Source organism: Ursus maritimus, unplaced genomic scaffold, assembly GCF_017311325.1.
Source record: "Ursus maritimus isolate PB19 unplaced genomic scaffold, ASM1731132v1 scaffold_14, whole genome shotgun sequence".
NCBI classification, from domain to species: Eukaryota; Metazoa; Chordata; class Mammalia; order Carnivora; family Ursidae; genus Ursus; species Ursus maritimus.
The window spans coordinates 25,603,848-25,625,717 of NW_024423786.1; the positions used below are offsets into that span (position 1 = coordinate 25,603,848).

The following is a 21,870-nucleotide window of genomic DNA, read 5'->3' on the forward strand; positions in this document are numbered from 1 at the left end:
GTATTCAGTTGTCTTGTGGCAGGCACCTCAGACACATGGTCTCATTAATCCTTCCAACATGGTGGAATGAGCTCATTTGAAAGATTAGAAACAGAAACTGTCAACATTAGGTGTCATTTATCGAGCCTCAGCGTAGTGGCAGACTTTAGTGTGGGTGAAGGGCTTTCAATGGACCATCTCCTTTTATCCTCAAAACAGGTGCTCTAGATAGAAACTCGGTATTCTTAGGATCCCAGTTTTACGGAAGACGACAAACTGGGGTTTTTGTTTGTTTGTTTAATGGTTAAATGCCTAGGATCACAGAGCCAGTTAGGATTTGAAAGCCAAACTCTTTACCACTTTGGTGTGCTGGGTCCAGTTCATGCCTATACTTTAGGTTAACCTGAATGAGATTGCTGATATACGACAGTTTGTCTTCTACAATAGCCATTGCGTATGGTTCGGCCTAATAATATGCACTTTTTTTTTTTGTCACCAATCTTAAACTAATTTTTAGAAACAGGAAATAACTATGAATAAGTGGATTGTTTGGGGGAGTTTATAGTTGCATTGAGAAATCTGCTAATCATTTATTAACTTAAGAAAGATTCTGAACTTGAAAACTGAAGAAAATCCACACATATTTGTCAAATTTAGGTAGAACTTTTCTTTTCCAAACATTTATTTTTGTCATAAACTGAGGATATCTACGTTTTAATTGATTTGCAAGTGACAATAGTTTCCTGAATGTTGCTTTGGTTTAATAGCACTGAAAGTGAATGATAATGCTTGTAAAATTATAATTATAAAATTATGAATAAAGGGACTCATCCTTTGGTCCTAAATTTCAGTGGAGGAGTCTTACATAGACATCGGTCTTTATTTAACTTCCAACTCAAAAATGCACATGATGCTTGGTGTATTAGTGATCAGAAGGAATTAGAATTAAATTCATTAGAGTTTGTCTCTGTTTTTCTTCCCTTGTGAAGATGATTTTTTAAATAGTTAGCTGTTTTACTTACCTAAACCTCATTAATAGTCTTCAGTTCATGAAAAAGTCAACACTGTGGCCTACTTTCAACTTCAACAAAGATGTAGGATGTCCTTAGATGTAACCTCTGTAGAAATGCAAGAAGAGTCTTGGTTCATACATGTGTAATTGTTCCTTGCAACACGTGTTAGCCTCTAAAAACATACATGAGTTGCCTTTCTTCAAGTTGGTTGTATTCAGCACTTGTACCTTTAAGTTGGCAACCTGACAAGTTTTTTGAAGAAATTGATACCATCATCTTCTGTGAAAGAACTATGATGACTGAGTTGAGTACAAGCCTCCAAAATGTGTTTTGTATGTTTCGCTTGGGTGTCCTTCAAATCAAACATGGTACCCGTTAGCCTACTGCACGTTTTAACTTGTGTGGTTAGTTTCCCTGCACACCACTGTCAAAGAAAGCGGGTGTGTATATTCATAAGTATGGTGCTTCAAAAACTGTTTTAAAGAAATAATATAAATAAAAAAGAAATTTTAATTATAAAATAAAGGCTCAGTGGATGCCAGTGCTTGACTACCTATGTGTCTTATGCAGAGCAATGTGTTACTGTCTCCTTTTGCTTTTGTGCTTGTGTACTACAATGTGTATTTTATGTAATTATGTACTGAAGTTAGACAGTGGGTTGACTCCTTGGGAAGAAACAGTGTGTACAGGATTTGTTATTATGTATAAATTCTACTTTACTAAGCAAAGAATTACAAACATTGCTTAGGATTTATTGAAGGACTCAGTGTAATTTATCTTTCTGGCCTTCCTTTAGAAGATGTGTGATGGTGAATGGATTAGTGGCATTCTAGTGCTGATGTTTTTTATCATGTAGTCACTGCATATTATTGATTATAAGCTCTGTTTTTCAAACTTTGGCTGTTCATGCATCACCTTTATGATTTTGTCCATATCTGAACATTTACTTGAAATATTCTTTAAAATAACTTATTTTTTAAGTTTTCAAAGGAAACTCTAGTCACAGCCATTACTATTATTTATTCAGTTAATTACTTTTTATTATATATTGCTGCCTTTTAAATTTTTAAATAGTCACTTTAAAAAAGTATTGCTTTTTCACTTAATTTTTAAAGTAAACTTTACGTTACTACCATAACTTAGTAGCTAGATTTTTTTTAGTCCGCATTAAAAATATGCACACTTATTAAAATAAAATAATAAAATGTAAAAATCCATTCAGATACTGCTCAGAATCACTTAGCACACTGAGTCAAACGTTGGGAAAAGTGGCTAAAAGTGAAATGGACATTTTCTAAAAGTGTGGCCACCGTGCCACCATTGACACAGTTTTCTGTTAAAACTTGGCAAGGGTTTGCTCCCGCCCCACATGACCCTGAGAGTCAAGCCTGCCATTCAGTTAAAGAGACGCCACGTGGTATTCACCGTCCTCCTTTTTAAATAGTGTCCGGATTCGCTCTCAAGGAGTCCCCTTATTAAGGGAAGGAGACCTTGACTTTGTAGGCATGTAAGGGTGCTGGCAGTAATGAATGTTTTATTTTCTCTGAAGCTAACTTTCAATTGGATTCAGCATTATGCTGGTGCATTTATATAAAAAGGTGACCAATTGAATTTCAAATGTAATGAGGATGAAGTTTTGCTATTCAGTACAGCCGGCTTTGTTTTTAGCCCTAGTAGTAGGTTCTTTGCAACTAAACAATGGAGCTTGCCTCCTGACTTCTGAAATCACCATGTCTAGCTGGGTAGGAACAACATCGCTTGTAACCTATTCCAGAAATGAAATACAGTGTGTTCTGGTTTTCTAGTTTAAAAAAAAAAAAAAAACTTTTTTTAATGTTCTGAGAGATTCAGATGTAAAGTCTTAAAAAAAACCCCACAAAGTATTCTTTCTAAAACATGCAAATGTGTCTCTCCATCACCTAGGAAACTATTATGGGACACCCAAACCTCCTAGCCAGCCAGTCAGTGGGAAAGTGATCACGACGGATGCCTTGCAAAGCCTTCAGCCTGGCTCCAAGCAGTCGACCCCAAAGCGAACCAAGTCCTACAATGATATGCAAAATGCTGGCATAGTCCACGCGGAGAATGAGGAGGAGGATGACGTTCCTGAAATGAACAGTAGCTTTACAGGTAAAGACCAGACCACCTTCCCCCTTGATGGACTGGGGGGAAGGGGTGGTGTGAGGCTTTTGCAGAGAGTGATGAAAAGATGTCTTTTCTCAAGAACTATTCAGAAGGGTTGAGAAAATTCGAACTGACCGTGCAAGGCTTGGGAAAAAGGTGGTCTTTTCCCTGATCTATTACATGCTTCTTTGCAAGACTATTTTAACTTCACCCACATATCTTAAAGGGGCTAGAGGGAAATGTCTGTAGAAGGGAATCAAGAATAATCAGCATTGTTTGTTTCCTTCTCTTCAAAATGATATGTATTAAGAATATTTGTATTTTGTTAATTTATTTCTTGGTCTTGACACTCCTCCACAATTATGCCTGATGGCTTATAAAGAGAAATATGAGAATTCGTTTAACAGTTTGATATCCATTGATGCTGTCTGGAAGGCTAGCAGCATCCTTTTGTCTCCTGCCTTTGTAAATAGAGATTATAATTAAACTATATACTGTGTTCAGTTAACTTGTGCAATTTATCTCTTTGCCCCCAAATGGAGAAAGATGGAAAAATAATAAATACCTGATTATATCTTACATATGTGTTCTATATTATATAGCATATATTACTCATTGCATTATACATTTAAATATACATTCGGGCCATCTGCCCCCAAGCTTAGGTATACTGTATTTTATAAGGGGATCTTCAAGGACAATGCCTCTGGGTAAGACTATTGAAGGCTGAGTATTGCACAATTCTTAGGGGCACTGTTCACAGAGGTTATGATATATATTTCTTGGGTTAGTGTGGTGACCCAGAACTGTTCAAAAATATTTTTTGCTTTATAGGCGTTTCACCTTATATAGTAACTCAAAATGTAGCAACTGCACAGGACATGAGTCACTCCAGTTTATAATATGGTGACTTTGAAGAACAGCTTGTTTCTCCTGTTTTTCCTCTGCTTAAGTGGTTTCTTCAATTATTTTAGAGTATCACTATGGAGAAGTTATCTATTTGCAGCATATGAGATCTAACCCTCTCTTAGTGACCTTTCCTGACATCACCATGCTTCAGTCATTACTTGATTAGACTCAATTCCAATAAAGGGGAAATTAGTTAAACTCTGTATTGCGTTAGCAAATCTAATAGAATATTTAGGAAAATGCTTGTATGAATCGAATGCTTTCTAGAGCCCATATAGGCCTCTCTAAAGTTTTCTAATTCATTAAGCTCAGAAGCCAGAAATTCTTCAAGATGACAGTTGAAATAATTTCTGGTGGTTTTATTGTCATAACAGTAACCCACCCCCTCTGGAAGAGGCACTGGATAAAGAAGAGGAGACCTAGTCTCTTATCCTAGCTTCTTGGTTCTCAGTGGTTGTCTTATTATGAACGTAATATCTAATTTCTCTCATGTGTAAAATGGTTAAGGTTAAATCATATCTAAGTTCCCCCTTCCAGCTCTAAGAACTTGATTCCACGAAAATTTCCATTTTCCAATTAGAATGGTTAGGCCAGGGGCTGACCTATAGTTGTAATAGCTAGGGGAAATTTACCATCTTTTACATATGCGTTTATTGAAATCAGCTCATTTCATTTGCTTAGAAATACTTAGTTCATGTATAGTAGTCCCCGCTGATAGGAAAGCAGATTATGAAAGAAAGTTAATATTTCTTTTAAAAAGTAGCTAACATTATAATGTCTTGATCTTTCAACAAATAAGGGTAGCAAATCATAATAGAACCCAAAACATAGCTGTGGGCACAGAAATAAGACCTTCAGAGTGATGTGCACTGAAATAGTTCTACCACGCGGACTGGATGGTCCCCAAGAAATGTGTGTGCCCTTACTTCTCCTCTATTTATTAAGTGGATTTCTTGGTATAAAGCAGGAATTGTTGACTATAGATTTTAATGCTTTTCCTGTTTCTAGCCATTATAAATCGTTGTCTCTAAAAGCCACGCCTCAGAAATTCTGACCTCACTGACTACTCCCTTGAAATCCTGGCATCAAAGAAAAACTTTGGGGCCCAGGTCATCATTGCTGAAATCAGTCTGGTCATTCATTGTGCACACACCCACACAAAAGCCAAGTACCACCTTATAGTCTTCCTCAGCTTCCTGTCCTTAACACTAAGAAAGTCGATAAGATGCAGAGAGACAATGATCTTCAGATATACGTGTGATGGGCATCCTCGGTGTGTTGAATAAATGCCTCCTCACTTACCAAGCTACAACTATGACAGCTGACAACCTGTCATACCCTAACTCGTATAAATTCTTTCAAATAATTGACACTACCCAGTCTATGATATGTGTATCAAACAAGCTGTGTCAAAGCATTTTGCTCTCTGAACCACTTTAAGTAGCAATCCACCAGCCACTTGGAGAGTAGAGTGACAGTAACATAATGAGGTCTTGGCTCCTGGTTGGGAGAGTTATAATAAAGGAGTGAGTTTCACATACAAAGAGAGAAACACGATGGAGCTATTAAAAATATTTACTGGGATATTTTTAATTAACATGCTATTGCTTCTATCTTAGCTGACTTCTGCTTTGGGTCTTTTGAAGGAGGGATGAAATATCTAAATAACATGCCTACAAAATATTGGGAATGTCTGCAGGCAAAAGAGCAGGAGACTTGTGGCCAGAAGCATCTGGGGGAGGTGGCCACAATTCCTTCCCATCGCCAGTGACTGAAGCGAGAGCTGAGCAATGACATGTCATCCCAGATACTTCCCACAGAACTGACTGTTGAGCACAAAGCAATAGGCCAGTCTTCTACAAACTGTGCCTCAATTACGGACCTACACAAACCCTTGAGAATGAACACTCTTTATGTGTGCTTCGTGAAGGTAGAGTTACACCTCTGACCAAAGCACACAGTTACTTACACTGAATAAAAGCATTTGTATAAGGACCTTGTTTTAGACAGCATGGAAAATCTGTAACAAACCACCACAATTAAAAAGTAGCTGGTGCATCCATTAACCCCCTCTAAGAGACATCAAATGTTATTTAATTGTGTTTCAAGGCTTTTTTTTTTTTTTTCTCCCAGCACCCCTCCTGTTATTGAACATAAGGCTGCTGACGCTTCTTGTCCATTAGTAGGCAATGATAAAGCATCACTTTGGAATGTCAAGAGATGATATTACTTTAAGAGCTGATGTTTCTCAGGGCTATGTGGCAGGCGCTTTGCTAAGCTCTTTACACATATACGAGGGAGGTCTAATAGCTCACCCAAGTTCACAAAGCCAGTGAGCGTCAGAGCTGTCATTTCAACCCCATAAGCTGACTTCAGAGCCCGCATGCTCATCCAATGTGCTATTTGTGTTTTAAATCAAGTTTATTAGCTCTGTAGGCAGTTAGAGATGTCCCTAAATCTAAAAGTAGATATCATGTAATATAGGCTCCAGAAATGTATTTTTGACAGGAGCTTATATTCTCAGAGTCACCTTCCAAAGCCCCCAAGTATGCGTATATGTATGTAAATGCTTGGAAGCTTATTTACTCAAATGAAAAAGTTATTTATGTTCATTTATGGTTTACAAGTCATTTTCACATGTATCCTATAAACCACCTGGAATGTTGAGAGGTAAGCAACCTAGGCATTACCGTCCCCATTTTGCAGATGAAAACACTGAGGAACAGTACACGTTCCCCCACTAGACAGTGGGAGAACCAGGCTTCCCCACCTAGCCTGTGTTCCAGTAATCCCTTCTACCTATCTTGTTTGGATCCACTGGCAACCTTTAGTAAGAGAGTGAGAGCAGGGCTCCTAAATGTTTCGTAAATCGAATGAAAGATTTTCTGAAATTAGGGCATATGTCAAAGTCAAAGCCATGATTAAGGCTATGAATTTATAAGTCGGTACTTTGTCCCAGCCTCTCATTGTTGGACTTTCCATTTTCTTTGAGAGAATGAGTTTGTTTAAAGTTCTGTTGAACTGGAAAGAAGACACAGAAAGCCAAACATGTCAAATTGTTTACATTAAATGTCTATAGCTTTTTTTGATTAATCAATTAGATGGGAGGAATCCTTTGACAATGTATACACATATCAAAGCATCATGATATGCACTTTAATATCTTACAGTTTTGTCAGTTATACCCCAGTGAAGCTAAAAATCTTTCAATAAAAAATATCTATAGCTTTTTTATGTCAATCATACCTCAATAAAGCATTTTTTAAGAAGACATGGAAAATATGTAAAATAAAAATATTTCGATAATTTAAAATAAGATCTAGTTGCTAGAGGGATTTTCATTTTTTCTTAGGAAATTACAGACACTTAGATATTTTGCCATTGCGCTAATATTCCCTTCCCATAGTTGGGGTTTTGGAATCTTGGCAGGGCTTGCTTTTTTTTTTTTTTTTTCTTAACATAAATTATATATACTCAGTGTTACGCTGAATCATTTCCTATATATGTCCCATCTATTGCCACAACCCTTTTCCTGTTACATCCTGTTTCTATTAAAATGGGTTAATTGGGGCACCTGGGTGGCTCAGTCGGTTAGGCATCTGCCTTTGGCTTGGGTCATGATCCCAGGGTCCTGAGATTGAGCCCCTCATCGGACTCCCTGCTCAGTGGGAGCCTGCTTCCCTCTCTCCCTCTACTGCTTCCCCTGCTTGTGTGCTTTCTCTCTCTCTCTCTGTCAAATAAAGTATTTTTAAAAAATAAAATGGGTTAATTAAAATTTTTAGGTAAAATTATCAGATGTCATCCATTGTCCTCATACTTCTTTTTTTTTTAATATTTTATTTATTTATTTGACAGAGAGAGAGAGACAGCCAGCGAGAGAGGGAACACAAGCAGGGGGAGTGGGAGAGGAAGAAGCAGGCTCCCAGAAGAGGAGCCTGATGTGGGGCTCGATCCCAGAACACTGGGATCACTCCCTGAGCCGAAGGCAGACGCTTAACAACTGCGCCACCCAGGCGCCCTGCTCATACTTCTTTAGCTCTTAAATATTGTGTTAAAAGATGACCCCTCGGGGCGCCTGGGTGGCACAGCGGTTAAGCGTCTGCCTTCGGCTCAGGGCGTGATCCCAGCGTTATGGGATCGAGCCCCACATCAGGCTCCTCTGCTATGAGCCTGCTTCTTCCTCTCCCACTCCCCCTGCTTGTGTTCCCTCTCTCATTGGCTGTCTCTATCTCTGTCGAATAAATAAATAAAATCTTTAAAAAAAAAAAAAAAGAAAAAAAGATGACCCCTGCCTCTGGTGCATTTGCATTTCCAGTAGCAGGTCTGAGTCCCGAGCACCATGACATCCACACTGAGTGCCAGACAAGCATTTTATGTGTCCTTAGTCCTTCAGTTCTCATGGCTTGTGTGTTGTTGCCATTTTACAGATGAGGAAACAGATGCTCAGAAAAGTATTTAGTCTGTTCCGAAGTCACACAGCTAGAAACAGGCAAACCTGTGATTTGGTCTGTGGTCTGATGTCACATCCGTCATTTCTCTGCCCATTTCCTGAGGGCCAGATCTGACCTGGAGACAAAGGTTAATCATAATAGCGTTGATGAAGGAACATGATGAGGACAGCTAACAAATACTGTTAACTGTGCTAGATGCTGTCCTGAGTGCTTTACTCACGCAGTTCTCCCCACAACCCAGTGGGCTTGCTGTGGTTATCCCCATTTTATAGATTAAGAAGCCAAGGCATATAGAGGGCAAGTGTATTGCCCACATTAAAAAGGGTGAGGCCAGGATTCGAAGTCAGGTAGTCTAGCTCCTGAGACAGTGCCTGTAATCAGTATCTCTCTCTCTTTTTGTTGTGCCATATTGTTTTTTTTTTTTTTTTTAAGGAACTGTGATTGAAATATTGGGAGTTTTTACATAAAAATACAGATTTCCACCTTCTCTTGAAAAATCAGAGATCTGGAAACACTGAGTCTGGTTTTCCTCAGGATGCTAATTACCTGGCGCTGAGTTCCCTGGTCCCCTCAGTCCGGCTGTACTCTTTCTCCAGTGCTCCCTCTAGACCTATCATTTATGCCTCTGGCCTGGCACTGCAGACATAGGAGTTTGTTCCATACTCTGGCAGGAAGACAAGCCCTCCCCCCCAGAAGCTGAAAGTTCTACTGATTCTTTGGAGAATTCTTATCTCTGTCCTCAAAGTATGATTCTTGTACCTGAATCTCCATCACTGGGTTTTCGACATGCACATTTTGGAACCTTCTTCCAAATCTATTCTCTGTAGTAGGGAGTCAGAATCTGCATGTTAGCATCTCTCCAGGTTTATGTTTATGTCCTCTTACGCGTGAGAAGTGTACATTCTAAAAACATCAGAAAGGAATATATGTTGGCCCCTAGAGAAGTAAGGGTGACTCTTTTAAATCTTGCCAAGCTTTGAATTTATCTTTTACTCATTAGTAATTTCAAAATGTTTCTTCCATGTTGGCCTAATTTCCTTTTTCTACATCAAAATTGTAGTTGCTTTCTTAATCTGCAGTCACGGATACAAACTGTAAAACCAACTAAAATTGGCTTAAGCAAGAATTTAGGGGATCAACCAGTTGAAGAGGCCAGGAGTACATGGAATCAGTGGCTCAATTAGGGCCATTTGGTGACTTTCTCTATCTTTCATTTCTGCTTTCCTCTATGTCAGCTTAATTCTAAGGCAGGTCTTACCAACCTGTGTCAAGATGGCCACCAGCACCTATAGCATGAGACTGTCTGCTTAATAATTTCAGCATCAAGAGGTTAATTCCAGCAAACACTCTATGCCTGACCTTCATTGGTTTGCTTTGGATCACATGTCTGATCCGATCACAAAGGCAAGAGTGATAACGTGACTTAGAACCACCACATGACCCAGGAGTGGGTTTAAGTCAGTCCTCACCTAGGCCAGCAGGACCTTGAATGGACGGATTTGCAAAGGGAGGTCTGAGAGGGGGTTCTACGAAAAGATAGGCAAGACGCAGGGCAGCCTCTTCAGTGGTGGTGGAGTTTTGGTGGAGGTGCTTGTTTAATACACTAGACATGTCCTCCATCCAAATGTTGAATTACCCTCGTTCTCATGGGCGTCATTGGGCACTACTCATCAGAGAAATATTTGAAAAGGGTCTTTTATTATTCCTCAGTCTGCTTTCAGAAATCAGAAATGTCTACAGGAGAATTACTGTGGGAGATAGAAAACAACTACAACCCCTGATTATTATGTTTTAAAGCTCCATGGAGAATGATGTTTAATATTCTTGGCCTCTATAAAAATTCAGCCAGAATGTCAGCAGTGCCGTTTGTGGATATTTTGATGACATCACTCCTTGATGTTTCTAGTTAATGAGAAGGCAAGGAGATTCGTGTACTTAGAGTCTTCTCTTAAGACCCAAGTCAAATTAGTCCACCCACATGATCCTGTTCTGGGGGTAACTGTCTTGGTTTTCACAGGAGCATTCACCTCACTTTTCCAAAAGAGGCTTGAATCTGACTCACTGGTAGAGCTGTGTCTATATTGTAAAGTTTTGTATACTTTCCAGTTGGATGCGCCAGTCTTTGATCTTTGCCACTGTCTACCAAAAATGTTTTAAATAATTGATACAAAAATGGTAATGATGCCACTGTATCTGAGTTTTCAGCATGGACTTTCTTCTTACCCTCCAAGGCCTGCTGAGTCATGAAACCAAATGAGACCTAAGAGGAAGAGTATGGCTCAGTCTGTGTTTCCATGGCCTTATTAGTACAAGAGACTTGAGGTTTTGAGTCATGAATTTGTTTCTTCTTTGGCATTTCCAAGATTTTGAGTAATGCATTATTTGAGCATGTCTTTCGCTTCTTTCTTTTTAGGTATAATAAATGTGATACATCATTTTGATGTTTTCTGTTTAAAGAACTTCCATCTAAATAAAATGGAATAGAGTTGATGGCCAGCAATTAGGAATGAGTGAGGGCTTTTAAGAATAAAGATGCAGTTGTGAACTCCCTGGTTTGGGATATGATTGATGAATTTTTTTTTCTCTCTCTATCTCCCTGCAATTTAACAGCCGATTCTGGTGACCAAGAAGAGCACACTCTCCAAGAAACAGCACTACCCCCTGTGAATAGTAGCATCGTCGCTGCTCCCATCACGGACGCTTCTCAGAAGTTCCCTCAATACCTACCTCTTTGTGCAGAGGATAATTTAGGTCCTCTACCTGAGAACTGGGAGATGGCCTACACCGAAAATGGAGAAGTCTATTTTATAGAGTAAAGTATACCATTCCTCCTCCCTGAAGTTCTCTTCCTTTCTGTCATCCCCCTCCCTTCCCACCTGCTAGTGGCCGTGCTGATAAATTACATCGAAAAGGACTGATCATGGACGGGCTCATGGTTATCTTTTATGCAATTCAAGCAGCTTTGTCCAGAAAAACGATTAGCATAGCATCCCAGTCATTGAGTCTGAGGAGCTTGAAGAAGCAGAAGGTCAATAATTTCCCTGAAGAGTGGGACAGCCGCATTTTGGTGTATATATAATGGCATAGTATATAAAGAATATATTGAGCCATTAAGAAAAAGTAAATCTTCTGCTTATTTTTTCTTAATTGGGTTGCAGGGACTTGTTTTGTTTTGTTTTATTTTGGTTTTGGTTGTGTTTTAAGAGTTCTTCATACATTCTGAATACAATTCCTATATCGTCTTTGTGTTTTGTGAACATTTCCCCCCAGCCTGAGTTTTCTTTTTGTTGTCTTGACTGTGTCTTGAGAAGAGCCCAGAGTTTTTAATTTTGAGGAAGTCTGATTTATAGGTGTTTTTCTTTTGTGGGCTGTGCTTTTAGTGTGCTGGCTGAGAAATTTTTGCTTACATCAAAGTTATAAAGCTGTCATTTTCTGCTACCTTTGTTTTAGAAGTTTTATAGTTTACATTTTACATTCAGGTCTCTGATCCATTTTAAGTTGATTTTTTTTTTTTTTTAAAACACGGTACAAGTACATGGATTAAAATTTGAGAATATGGAAACCACCTCCCCACCCCCACCCCGATGTGCGGGTTTTAGTTACTCGTGGTCACTTGGTTCTGGAAACAGATGATCCCCTGACATATTGTCAGATCAATAGCAGCCTAACGCTTCGTCACAATGCTTATGTCATTCACCTCACTTCATCTCATCACGTAGACATTTTATCATCTCACGTCATTACAAGAAGGGTATTTAGGAGAGAGGCCACATTCATGTAATTTTTCTTATCGTATATTGTTATAATTGTTCTCTTTTACTATTAGTTATTGTTAATCTCTTACTGTGTCTAATGTATAAATTAAACGTCATCATAGGTATGTATGTATAGGAAAAGACATGGTATATGTAGGACTCGGTACTACCTACGGTTTTAGGCATCCACCAGAGGTCTTGGAACTTAGCCCCTGTGGATAAGGGGAGATTACTGTACATAGATATGAAAAGTCTTTCAAAATTATAAAACTTATATACACTTATGTGTGTATATATGTATATATATATATATATATACACATACACACATATACCTATATAATATATGATACATATTACTAAAGTTAAACATTTAATAAACAACCTTGACTAAAAAATGGAAAAATATACAGTTCAACCACTTAAAAAATCCTAGGTAATATAATTTTTTAATGAGTAATAGTCAATTTTTAAAATGCTGCACTTTGGCTCTATTATCAAGATTCTCTGTTAAGCTTTACCTCAGTTTTATGTACTACTAAAAAAGAAAAACGAAATGGCCAATTAAACTATAAATAAATAAAAATATAAGTAAATCTGTTACACTCAGATTGAAGCTGAAGGTCTGCTGTTCAGTGAGGAATAACAAGGCAAAACTGACAAAGAGAAAGAATTAGAGAAGACACAAATCACCAGCATTAGGAATTAAACAGGGAATCACCGCAGACCCTGAAGACATTAAAAGGTAATCAGAGAGCACTGCCAACAAATCTACACACATAAATTTGACAACTCAGATAAAATGGACCAATTTCGTGAGAAGCACGAACTACCACAACTCATCCAATACATAATAGATAATTTAACTAGTTCTATAACTATTAAGGAAAATGAATTTGTCATTTAAAAACCCATGAAAAAGAAATCTCCAGGCCCAGATGGTTTCACTGGAGAACCGCTCAAAGAATTAAATTTCTACACAGTCTCCTGAAAACAGAAGTAGAGGAACATTTAGCAATTATGTTTATAAAGCGATGGTTAGCTTGTTACCAAAAACAAACAAGGACAGTCTAAGAAAAAAGAAAACTGCAGAGTTGGAGGCCTGGGTGGTTCAGTAAGTTGAGTGACTGGCTCTTGGTTTCAGCTCAGGTCATGATCTCGGGGTCCTGGGATCGAGCCCTGCGTTGGGCTCCACGCTCATCTCGGAGTCATTTGGAGATTCTTTCCCTCTGCCTTCCCCCTTCCCGTACCCCCACCCCGGGCATGTGCTCTCTAAATAGATAAATAAATAAATAAATAAATAAATAAATAAATAAATATCTTAAAAGAAAAAGAATTATACACTATGACCAAGTGGGAATTATCCTAGGGATACAAGAAATTCATAAATATAATCTACCATATTAAGATAAAGAAAAGAATCACATGATCATATTCATCAGTGCAGTAAAAGTGTTTGACAAAATTCATTCGTGATAAAAATTCTCAGAAAAGTAAGAACAGAAGGGAATTTTCTTGACTTGATAATATCTACCAAAAATGTACAGCTCTCATTATACTTAGTGGTAATAGACAAACAAACAAAAAAAGCAAAAAAACTTTCCCTGCAAGACTGGGGACAAGCCAAGGATTTTAGCTCTCACCACTCTTTTTTTTTTTTAAGATTTAATTTATTTATTAGAGAGTGTGTGGGGGGAGAGGAACATAGGGAAAGAGACAAGCAGATTCCTCACTGAGCTTGGAGCCCCACACGGGGCTTGATCTCACAACCCTGAGATCATGTCCTGAGCCAAAACCAAGAGTCAGTCGCTTAACCAACTGAGCCACAGAGGCACCTCGGTTCCCACCACTCCTGATCAACATGATCCTGGAAGTTCTAGCCAGGATAATAAACCAGGAAAGAGAAATAAAAGACTCAGACATTGAAAGAGAAGGAATAAAACTATCCCTGTATGCAGATTATATGAGCGTACACAAGAAATGTATAAAATCACAAACTATGTACAAAAAAAAGTTCTACAATAAGTTCAGCAAGATCACAAGATAAAAGATAAGCATACATGTATATCTATATGAACATGTGGACAACAAAATTCAAAATAAAATATAATTCACAGAAAAAAACCACTTACATGTGAATCTAACAAAACATACACAGGATATTATATGCTACAAATTGTAAAATATTGATGAAAGAAATCAAAGTCTAAACAAATGGAGAGATGTCCCCTATTCATGAATTGAGAGATGCAATTGCATAGTAAAAATGTCAGCTCTCCCAAAATGGATATACAGGTTTAATGCAAAATCCCATCAAAATCTCAGGTTTTTTGTTAATATAGACAAGTTTATTTTTAAAAATTTATGGAAAGACAATGGAACTAGACTTGCTAGAAAAGTTTGGTTTTTTTGTTTGTTTTTTTTTTAACCCACAACCCTGAGATCAAGAGTCAGACACTTAACCAACTGAGCCACCCAGGTGCCCCTGGAATAGTTTCGAAAGAGAAGAATAAAGTTAGAGTAATCAGTCTACCAGATATCAAGACTTATTATTGAGCCACAGTAACAAAGGCTGTGTGGTATTGGTGAAGAAATGGGCACATAGATCAATGAAACCCAGAAACAGATGTACAAATATACCCAAGTGATTTTCAACAAAGATGCCAAGGCGCTTCCATGCAGGGAAGATAGGCTTTTCACGGTTTAGATTAAGGGTTTAGCCAGAAGTAAATAAATTAACCTCATCCTCAACCTCACACCTTATTCAAAACATTAACTCACAGCAGATCATCACAGACTTAAGTTTAAGGCACAAGGCAATTAAACTTTTTGGGAAAAAATTTGGGGAGGCTCTAGGACTAGACAAGGAGTTCTTAGACTTGACATCAAAAACATGAACCCTAAAAGGAATCAGTGATAAAAATGATGTCATCAAAATGAAAAAACATTTGCTTTAGAAAAGACCCTAATAAGAGGATGAAACGGCAAAGTACAGACCGGGAGAAAGTATTTGCAAACCCCATATCTGAAAATGGTTTGATATCTAGAGTATATAAAGAGCTCTCACTCAACAGTAACATTGAAAAAATTCAATTAGAAAATGAACTACAGACATTTCACTGGAGAGGATATACAGATGGCAAATAAGCACATGAAAAATTGTTCACCATCATTAGCCATTAGGGAAATGCAAATTAAAATCACAAAGATATCATTACGTGCCTATTAGGATGGCTCAAATAAAAAAATAGTTAATAACAGTAAATGATGGCAAAGAGGCAGAGAAACTATATCACTCCTACATGGCTGGTGGGTATGTAAAATTGTATGGCATTCTAGAAAACAGCTGGGGAGTTTCTTATAAAACTAAACATGCAAGTACCATATGACCCAGCAATTGCACATTTGGCCAGAGAAGTGAACACTTAACATTCACACAAAAACCTGGACATGAATGCTTATAGTAGATCTGCAAAAAACCAAAAACTGGAAACAACCTACATGTCCTTCAATAGTTAAACTCTGGTGCATTCATGCCCTGGAATACTGCTCAGCAATAAAAATAATTATTAATTTAGTGACAACCTTGATGAGAATTCTGCTGGATGAAAAATAGCAATCCCCAATGATTACATATGTATGATTCCATAGAACATTTTTGCAATGACAAAACCGTGGAAATGGGGAACATAGATTAGTGGTTGCCAGGGATTTAAAAGGGGTTTGAGGGGGCAGGGATTCAAAGAAAACCAGGTGGGGCTATAAGAGGGTAACATGAGGAAGGATCCTTGTTATGACGGGAATGTTTTCTATCTTGACTATATGGAGATCGATATCCCAGTTGTGACGTTGTACTTTAGTTTTGTAAGATGTTACCATTGGGAGACTCTGGGAATAGGGCCATGTGGGATCACTCTATGTTCTTTCTTATAACTACCCTTGAATCCACAATTACAAAAGTGTTTTTTAAAAAAATCACAATCTTTCCTCCCAGCAATGGCCATTTTTTCTATCTTGCTAGTGTAGGAACAGCTCAGACCATGGGTTCTAGTGTTGGACTCCCTGGGTTTGTTGCCAGTATTCTAGGTATCAACACAGTAGTAGCCTTGTACAAATTTCCTCCTCTGTCCTCATTTTTGTGATCCGTAAAATGTATTAATACTTCCCACATAGGATTATCGTAAGGATTAGTAAATTGTAACATACGTGAAAAAGAACAGATTCTAGTAGTTGTAAGTGGACACCGTTACTCTATTAACGGTTGTTACTCTATTACCTTTCTTTTTCTTTTTCCTTTTCATACAGTTGAGTTGATTTGTATATACCTTTGCACGTTCTGTTTTTCACTTAAGCCTTAAGTTTTTTCAACAATCAATAAGACTTGAATCTCAAACAACTGTGGCAGTGTTTTTCAGCATTTACGACCTAAACTGCAGACTTCCAAAAACAATCAAGGTTACTACCTCAAGGTCCAAAAAAAAATTTTTTTTTCATTTCTTGTTTTCATTTCTGGTTTGCAGCTTGAACTACCGGCCTTGTAGTTCGTTGGCCCTCCTATTGAGCTTGCATAGAGTGGCCCGGGAGCTGATGCAGAACTTTGTCCCGGGGCTCTGAGCTGCTTCCAGGAGGTTCCTCCAGACATTCCCTTGACGCTTCTAATGTGGTTGCAGTGCAGTAATTGGGAATATTACTGTACAGTCTCAAACCGTCAAGGCCTCGCTCAGTGTCTGTTGAGACACTTCATCTGGAGTCGGGCTGTGCCCTCCAGAAGGCAGATGTGTTTAGCTTCTTCAAGCTTTGTGGGGTTTTTTTGGCCCAGGTTCTGTTTATGATAGGTGATTCTGGGTTGCCCTCACTTTGTGTGCATTGCAATTCAGGATGCTGTGATTAATGATAGGTATTAGCAGCTGTGAGCCAATTGCGTGAACCGAGGTAGTTTCACAGTGTCAGGGGAAATCGTATGTAATATAATGAGTGAAATAGCGGCCTTCTTTGTGAATTCCAGCATCCAAGGTTTAAGTCAGAGGCAAATTTAAAGCATATTGGAGTTTGCTGTTCTGCAAAGGTGAAGACTAAAATAAGTCTAGACAAGGGGAGACAGTGTGGACAAGGGGTATCATTTGGAACTCATTTTTCAGAAATAGAACTGGCATCACATGCTAAGTTTATGTAACCGAATGATTATACCTTAGATAAGTAAAAAGTCTACCTAAGGCCCTTCCCAAGCCTCTTCAGATTCCAAACTCAGGCTCTCTTCTAGGTTGGGTTTGCTGTTAAAAGTAGCTTTGCTCTGGTTGAGGGGAAATGTTCAAGAGTATCTAATTCTTTTGTCATTGAGGTTTTTGCTTTTTTGTTTTTTTTCCTTTTCAAATGTATTTCTTGTTTTTGTTTCTCAATTTCAGCCATAACACAAAGACAACATCTTGGTTAGACCCTCGGTGCCTGAACAAGCAGCAGAAGCCTCTGGAAGAGTGTGAAGATGATGGTAAGGGGCTAGGAAGGTCTTGGTTCAAGTGAGCTGGGGGCTTATACACATTTGCAAGTTATAAGGAGTTATATATAGCAAGGTCAACCAGGTCTTAACAAGTGAGTTTTTAAAAGGTCATCCAGTTTCTGGTAAGTGACCTGTAGTTTTCAAAAGCAGCAGGAGAATCAGAATTGTTTTAAAAGAACAGTTTGTTTACACGTAAAGGCAGATGCATGCTAGTATCTCCATTAGAAATAGAACTTTACAGCAGTCAAACTATTTCAATGAAGATACAACCTCTGCCTTCAGGACCTTGGAGAAAAGTCAAGAAAATCTCTTGGAATATTGAAGCCAGAGATACTCTCGTTACTTACCTTTTGGATCCTAATCTTATATTATAAAAGTCTTAAAGGAAAAAAATCAAGAGCTTTTCTTGAATTCTACATGTTTTATAACTTGACATAGGGAAGGCAGATTGTGACTTCTTTGGGAATTTCTGTGTAACTTAGAATATATCCTCATTATCTGAAAAGTACATTCTTCTAAGAAAGAGCCTGAGGTGTTACCCTTAGCCCAACTCTGCCTGTTAATCTTGAAAAAGAATCAATTGGCTGTAAGAGTTGCTATTTTGAGAAGTTTATTTCAAGGTTTTGGGATTTCTAATTACTTTTCCAAAATAAAAAAAAAGAAAAATTAGAACAAGTATGTGCCTTTTCAGTACACCGAAGTCTATTCCAAGTTCTACCAGAATTACTTTATTGACATGGACGAATTAGAAGGGAAATGGTTTGTTTTGTTATTCATTATTCATCTCTGGCATTTGAATTAGTGGTATAATTATGGAATACGTATTTTACTGTAAGATAATGAAACTTTATTAATTTGTCCTGTGGTACAGAATTATTATATATATATACTTGAAGTCTGTCTGAAAACATAAGCCAGCAAAGCGTAATACTGCCAAAACCTTGTGCTCCTAGATCCTTCTGCTCTACACGGATTGCAGATACCATGAAATGAGCATAAAATTGCGTGTTCATATTTATCTGAGTGACTCCAAATGGAAATACAAATCCTTCTGACTAAGGAGGCATGACTGAGATGCTCATTTTATTTTGGTTGCTTAGTCCCATTCCTGAAGAAGGAATGGAACATGTGTGGTCAGCTTCATTATCTGCATGTTTAAGGGATAGGGAACTGTCCTGATTATTCAAGTATTATGTTTCATGTATAATATAAAAGTGACCGATTTTCAAAGATCAGAACATAAAAAACATTCAACCATAAAATTTCAGGGAACAAAATTTAATCTTTATTTGATGCTTGATGATTGTGAAGGCATTTTAGGCTTCTTATTACCATAGGACTTCAGTGTTGGTCTCCATTAAAATTATACTGAGAACATACGAAAATGCCTGTTAATGTATTTTATAGATGATAGAAACTCCAATAGCTTTTACCAAGAGAAACTTAATGGAGTAGAAGTGTTGAGTAGAATTGCTGAATTATTTTGTTACCAAATCTAGTACAGTTGACCCTTGAACAAGACAGGTTTGAACTGCACTGGTCCACTTTTATGCGGATTTTTTTTCTGTAAATATATTAGAAAAATTTTTGGAGACTTCTGACAATTTGAAAAACCTGAAAATGATTTTCACAGCTTTGAAGTACCAAAAATATTAAGAAAAAAATTAAGTATTATTATAAGAATATAGTATATAATACTTATAATGTACAAAAGAAGTGTTAACTGACTATTATTGGCAAGGTTTTCAACAGTAGACTATTTTTAGTTAAGTTTTGGGGAAGTCACAAGTTACACACAGATTTTTTTTTTTTTTAAGATTTTATTTATTTATTCGACAGAGATAGAGACAGCCAACGAGAGAGGGAACACAAGCAGGGGGAGTGGGAGAGGAAGAAGCAGGCTCATAGCGGAGGAGCCTGATGTGGGGCTCGATCCCACAATGCCGGGATCACGCCCTGAGCCGAAGGCAGTTGCTTAACCGCGTGCCACCCAGGCGCCCCTACACACAGATTTTTGACTGCCGAGAGTCAATACCCCCTAGCCCCTGTGGTTTTGTTTTGTTTTGTTTTGTTTTTTTTAAATCCCTGTGTTGTTTAAAAGTCAACTGTTATTTTTCATTCTTAGAATTCTTGTCATTGGTGTTAATGATATTATCTCTGGAACAAGTATGTATTCATACCAAATACCGTTAGTTTATGAATTATCCCTTCAACATTAGGATTCACATAACCTTTTTCTAGTAGAAATTATATGCATGTCTGCATGCCTGTATACACAAACAGTATAAATATATAACCAGATGTTACCACTCTGTCATTTATCAGTCCCCACACCTGCATTTTCTGTGCCTATTAACACAAATCTGCCTTGTGTTGTTTTTTCTGTCGTGACACAAAGAAGAATAACGTTGGTCACAGTATTGCTCCTGTATTTCTTTCTGTTCTCTGGAAGTCATACACACATGGAATGTAACAACATAGTATCATACTTATTGCAAAAATTTTGTATATTGTTTCCTAACTCAAAAAAGCGATGAACTGGTTTGGGATTTTCATCTCCAGTGTATAACTCCTTTCATTGTTTCTGTTTATCTAATTGAATTAGAAGCCTTTCACCTTGCCTCTGAGCTCCAGGCCAATATTTTAATCTGCCTGGTTGTTAATGCTCTTTGTCTGAAGGAGACTTCAAACCCAGTCTGCTTAAAACCCAACTAATGATCTCTCCGCCCAGAACCTGGTCCTCTGTAAGTGTTCCCTATCTCGGTTGAGGGTAAAATTCATGCATACCTAAGAGTCCCGCCTGATCTACTACTTCTCTTAACAGTCATTTCAGCCCACCTACTCCCTGAATTTACTTTGCCTCCCAGATATCTCTGGAATCCATTCACTATTTTCTTCACAACCTGTAGCATCTAGTTCAGGCCACACTCATCTCTCACCCAGACTCTTTCCCACTCTCCTTACACTGTACCCAGAACAGTCTTCTATTTTTTTTTTTTAAGATTTTATTTATTTGAGAGAGAGAGAGAGAGCAAGAGAGAGCCTGAGTGGGGAGGAGAGGGAGAAGCAGGCTCCCCACAAGCAGGGGGCCTGATGCCGGGCTCGATCCCAGGACCCTGGAATCATGACCTGAGCCAAAGGCAGACGCACAACCGACTGAGCCACCTAGGCGCCCCAAGAGCAGCCTTTTAAAAATGTCAGTGTGATTGTGTTATCACTGACCACCCCCTCAAGCCCTATTCCCTGGTTCTCTGTCTGCACCATAAATACTCAGCCCTCCCCATAGCTGGTCCCCAAGCCCTAAGTGGTTTGACCTCTGGCTTTTCTCTCTCTTGTTCCTCTCCACTCTGCCCTTCATCCCCACTAGTTCTCTCTTAGAATATTTTGACATTTCACAAACAGTTATTGATTGCCTTCTATAAATCAAGTGTGTCCTAAGGATTTCAGATGTATCAATGAACACAACAGTCAAAATGCCCTGCTATCCGAAAGCTCAAACTTCAGTCATTCGTCACTTCGAGACTTTTTGTTAAATTGTTTATATCCTTTAGGTTATAGCTCAGGGACTGTTTGCTTGACTTTGCCCCCAGATACGATCAGGTCACTCTGTGCTGTGTGTTACCTTAGAGAAATAATCACGGTTTTAACTTTAGTTTTATTTATGGGAGTTTGGGATTTGTCTCCTCCTCCAAAAGGATATTTAATCTGTCCCTTTGCACAGTGACTGGCCCATAATAGCTCTCTCTCATTAAATACTTATTGGAGAAATGAATGAACACACCCCCAAAGACATTATTAAGTAATATTTAAATGGGCATTTTCTCGACAGATTTTAGGTAAATAAGATTCCATTTTTCAGAGACAGTGCCAACACCAAAACTTACTGTTGGCAGTTGAATCACTTTTAAATCAAGACTTTACAAGGCATGTAGCGCCATGTTGATTACCGAAGTCAGTAATGGAGACATCCATCCATCCATCCATTTTGAAATATTTAGTACTTGCCATGTACCAAAACCTCCTGAGCGCTGAGCATTTTGCAGTGCTGAAAACAGATTTATTCCCTGTGTTTGCGGAGCGTACAGCAGAGGGGACAGCCACTTGCTCTATAGCTGGAGAGACTTCATGCATGAAATGATTTGCTG

General features: G+C 38.2%; 1 protein-coding gene across 1 annotated transcript in view; it reads left to right on the forward strand.

Moving 5' to 3' along the window:
• The window catches only part of MAGI1 (membrane associated guanylate kinase, WW and PDZ domain containing 1), a 606,640-nt gene that overhangs the window by 493,847 nt on the left and 90,923 nt on the right, over window positions 1-21,870 (forward strand). The window contains 3 exon segments of the mRNA XM_040628589.1: window positions 2,916-3,122; window positions 11,087-11,288; window positions 17,634-17,716. Of these exon segments, the coding sequence (XP_040484523.1) occupies window positions 2,916-3,122; window positions 11,087-11,288; window positions 17,634-17,716 (492 nt within the window).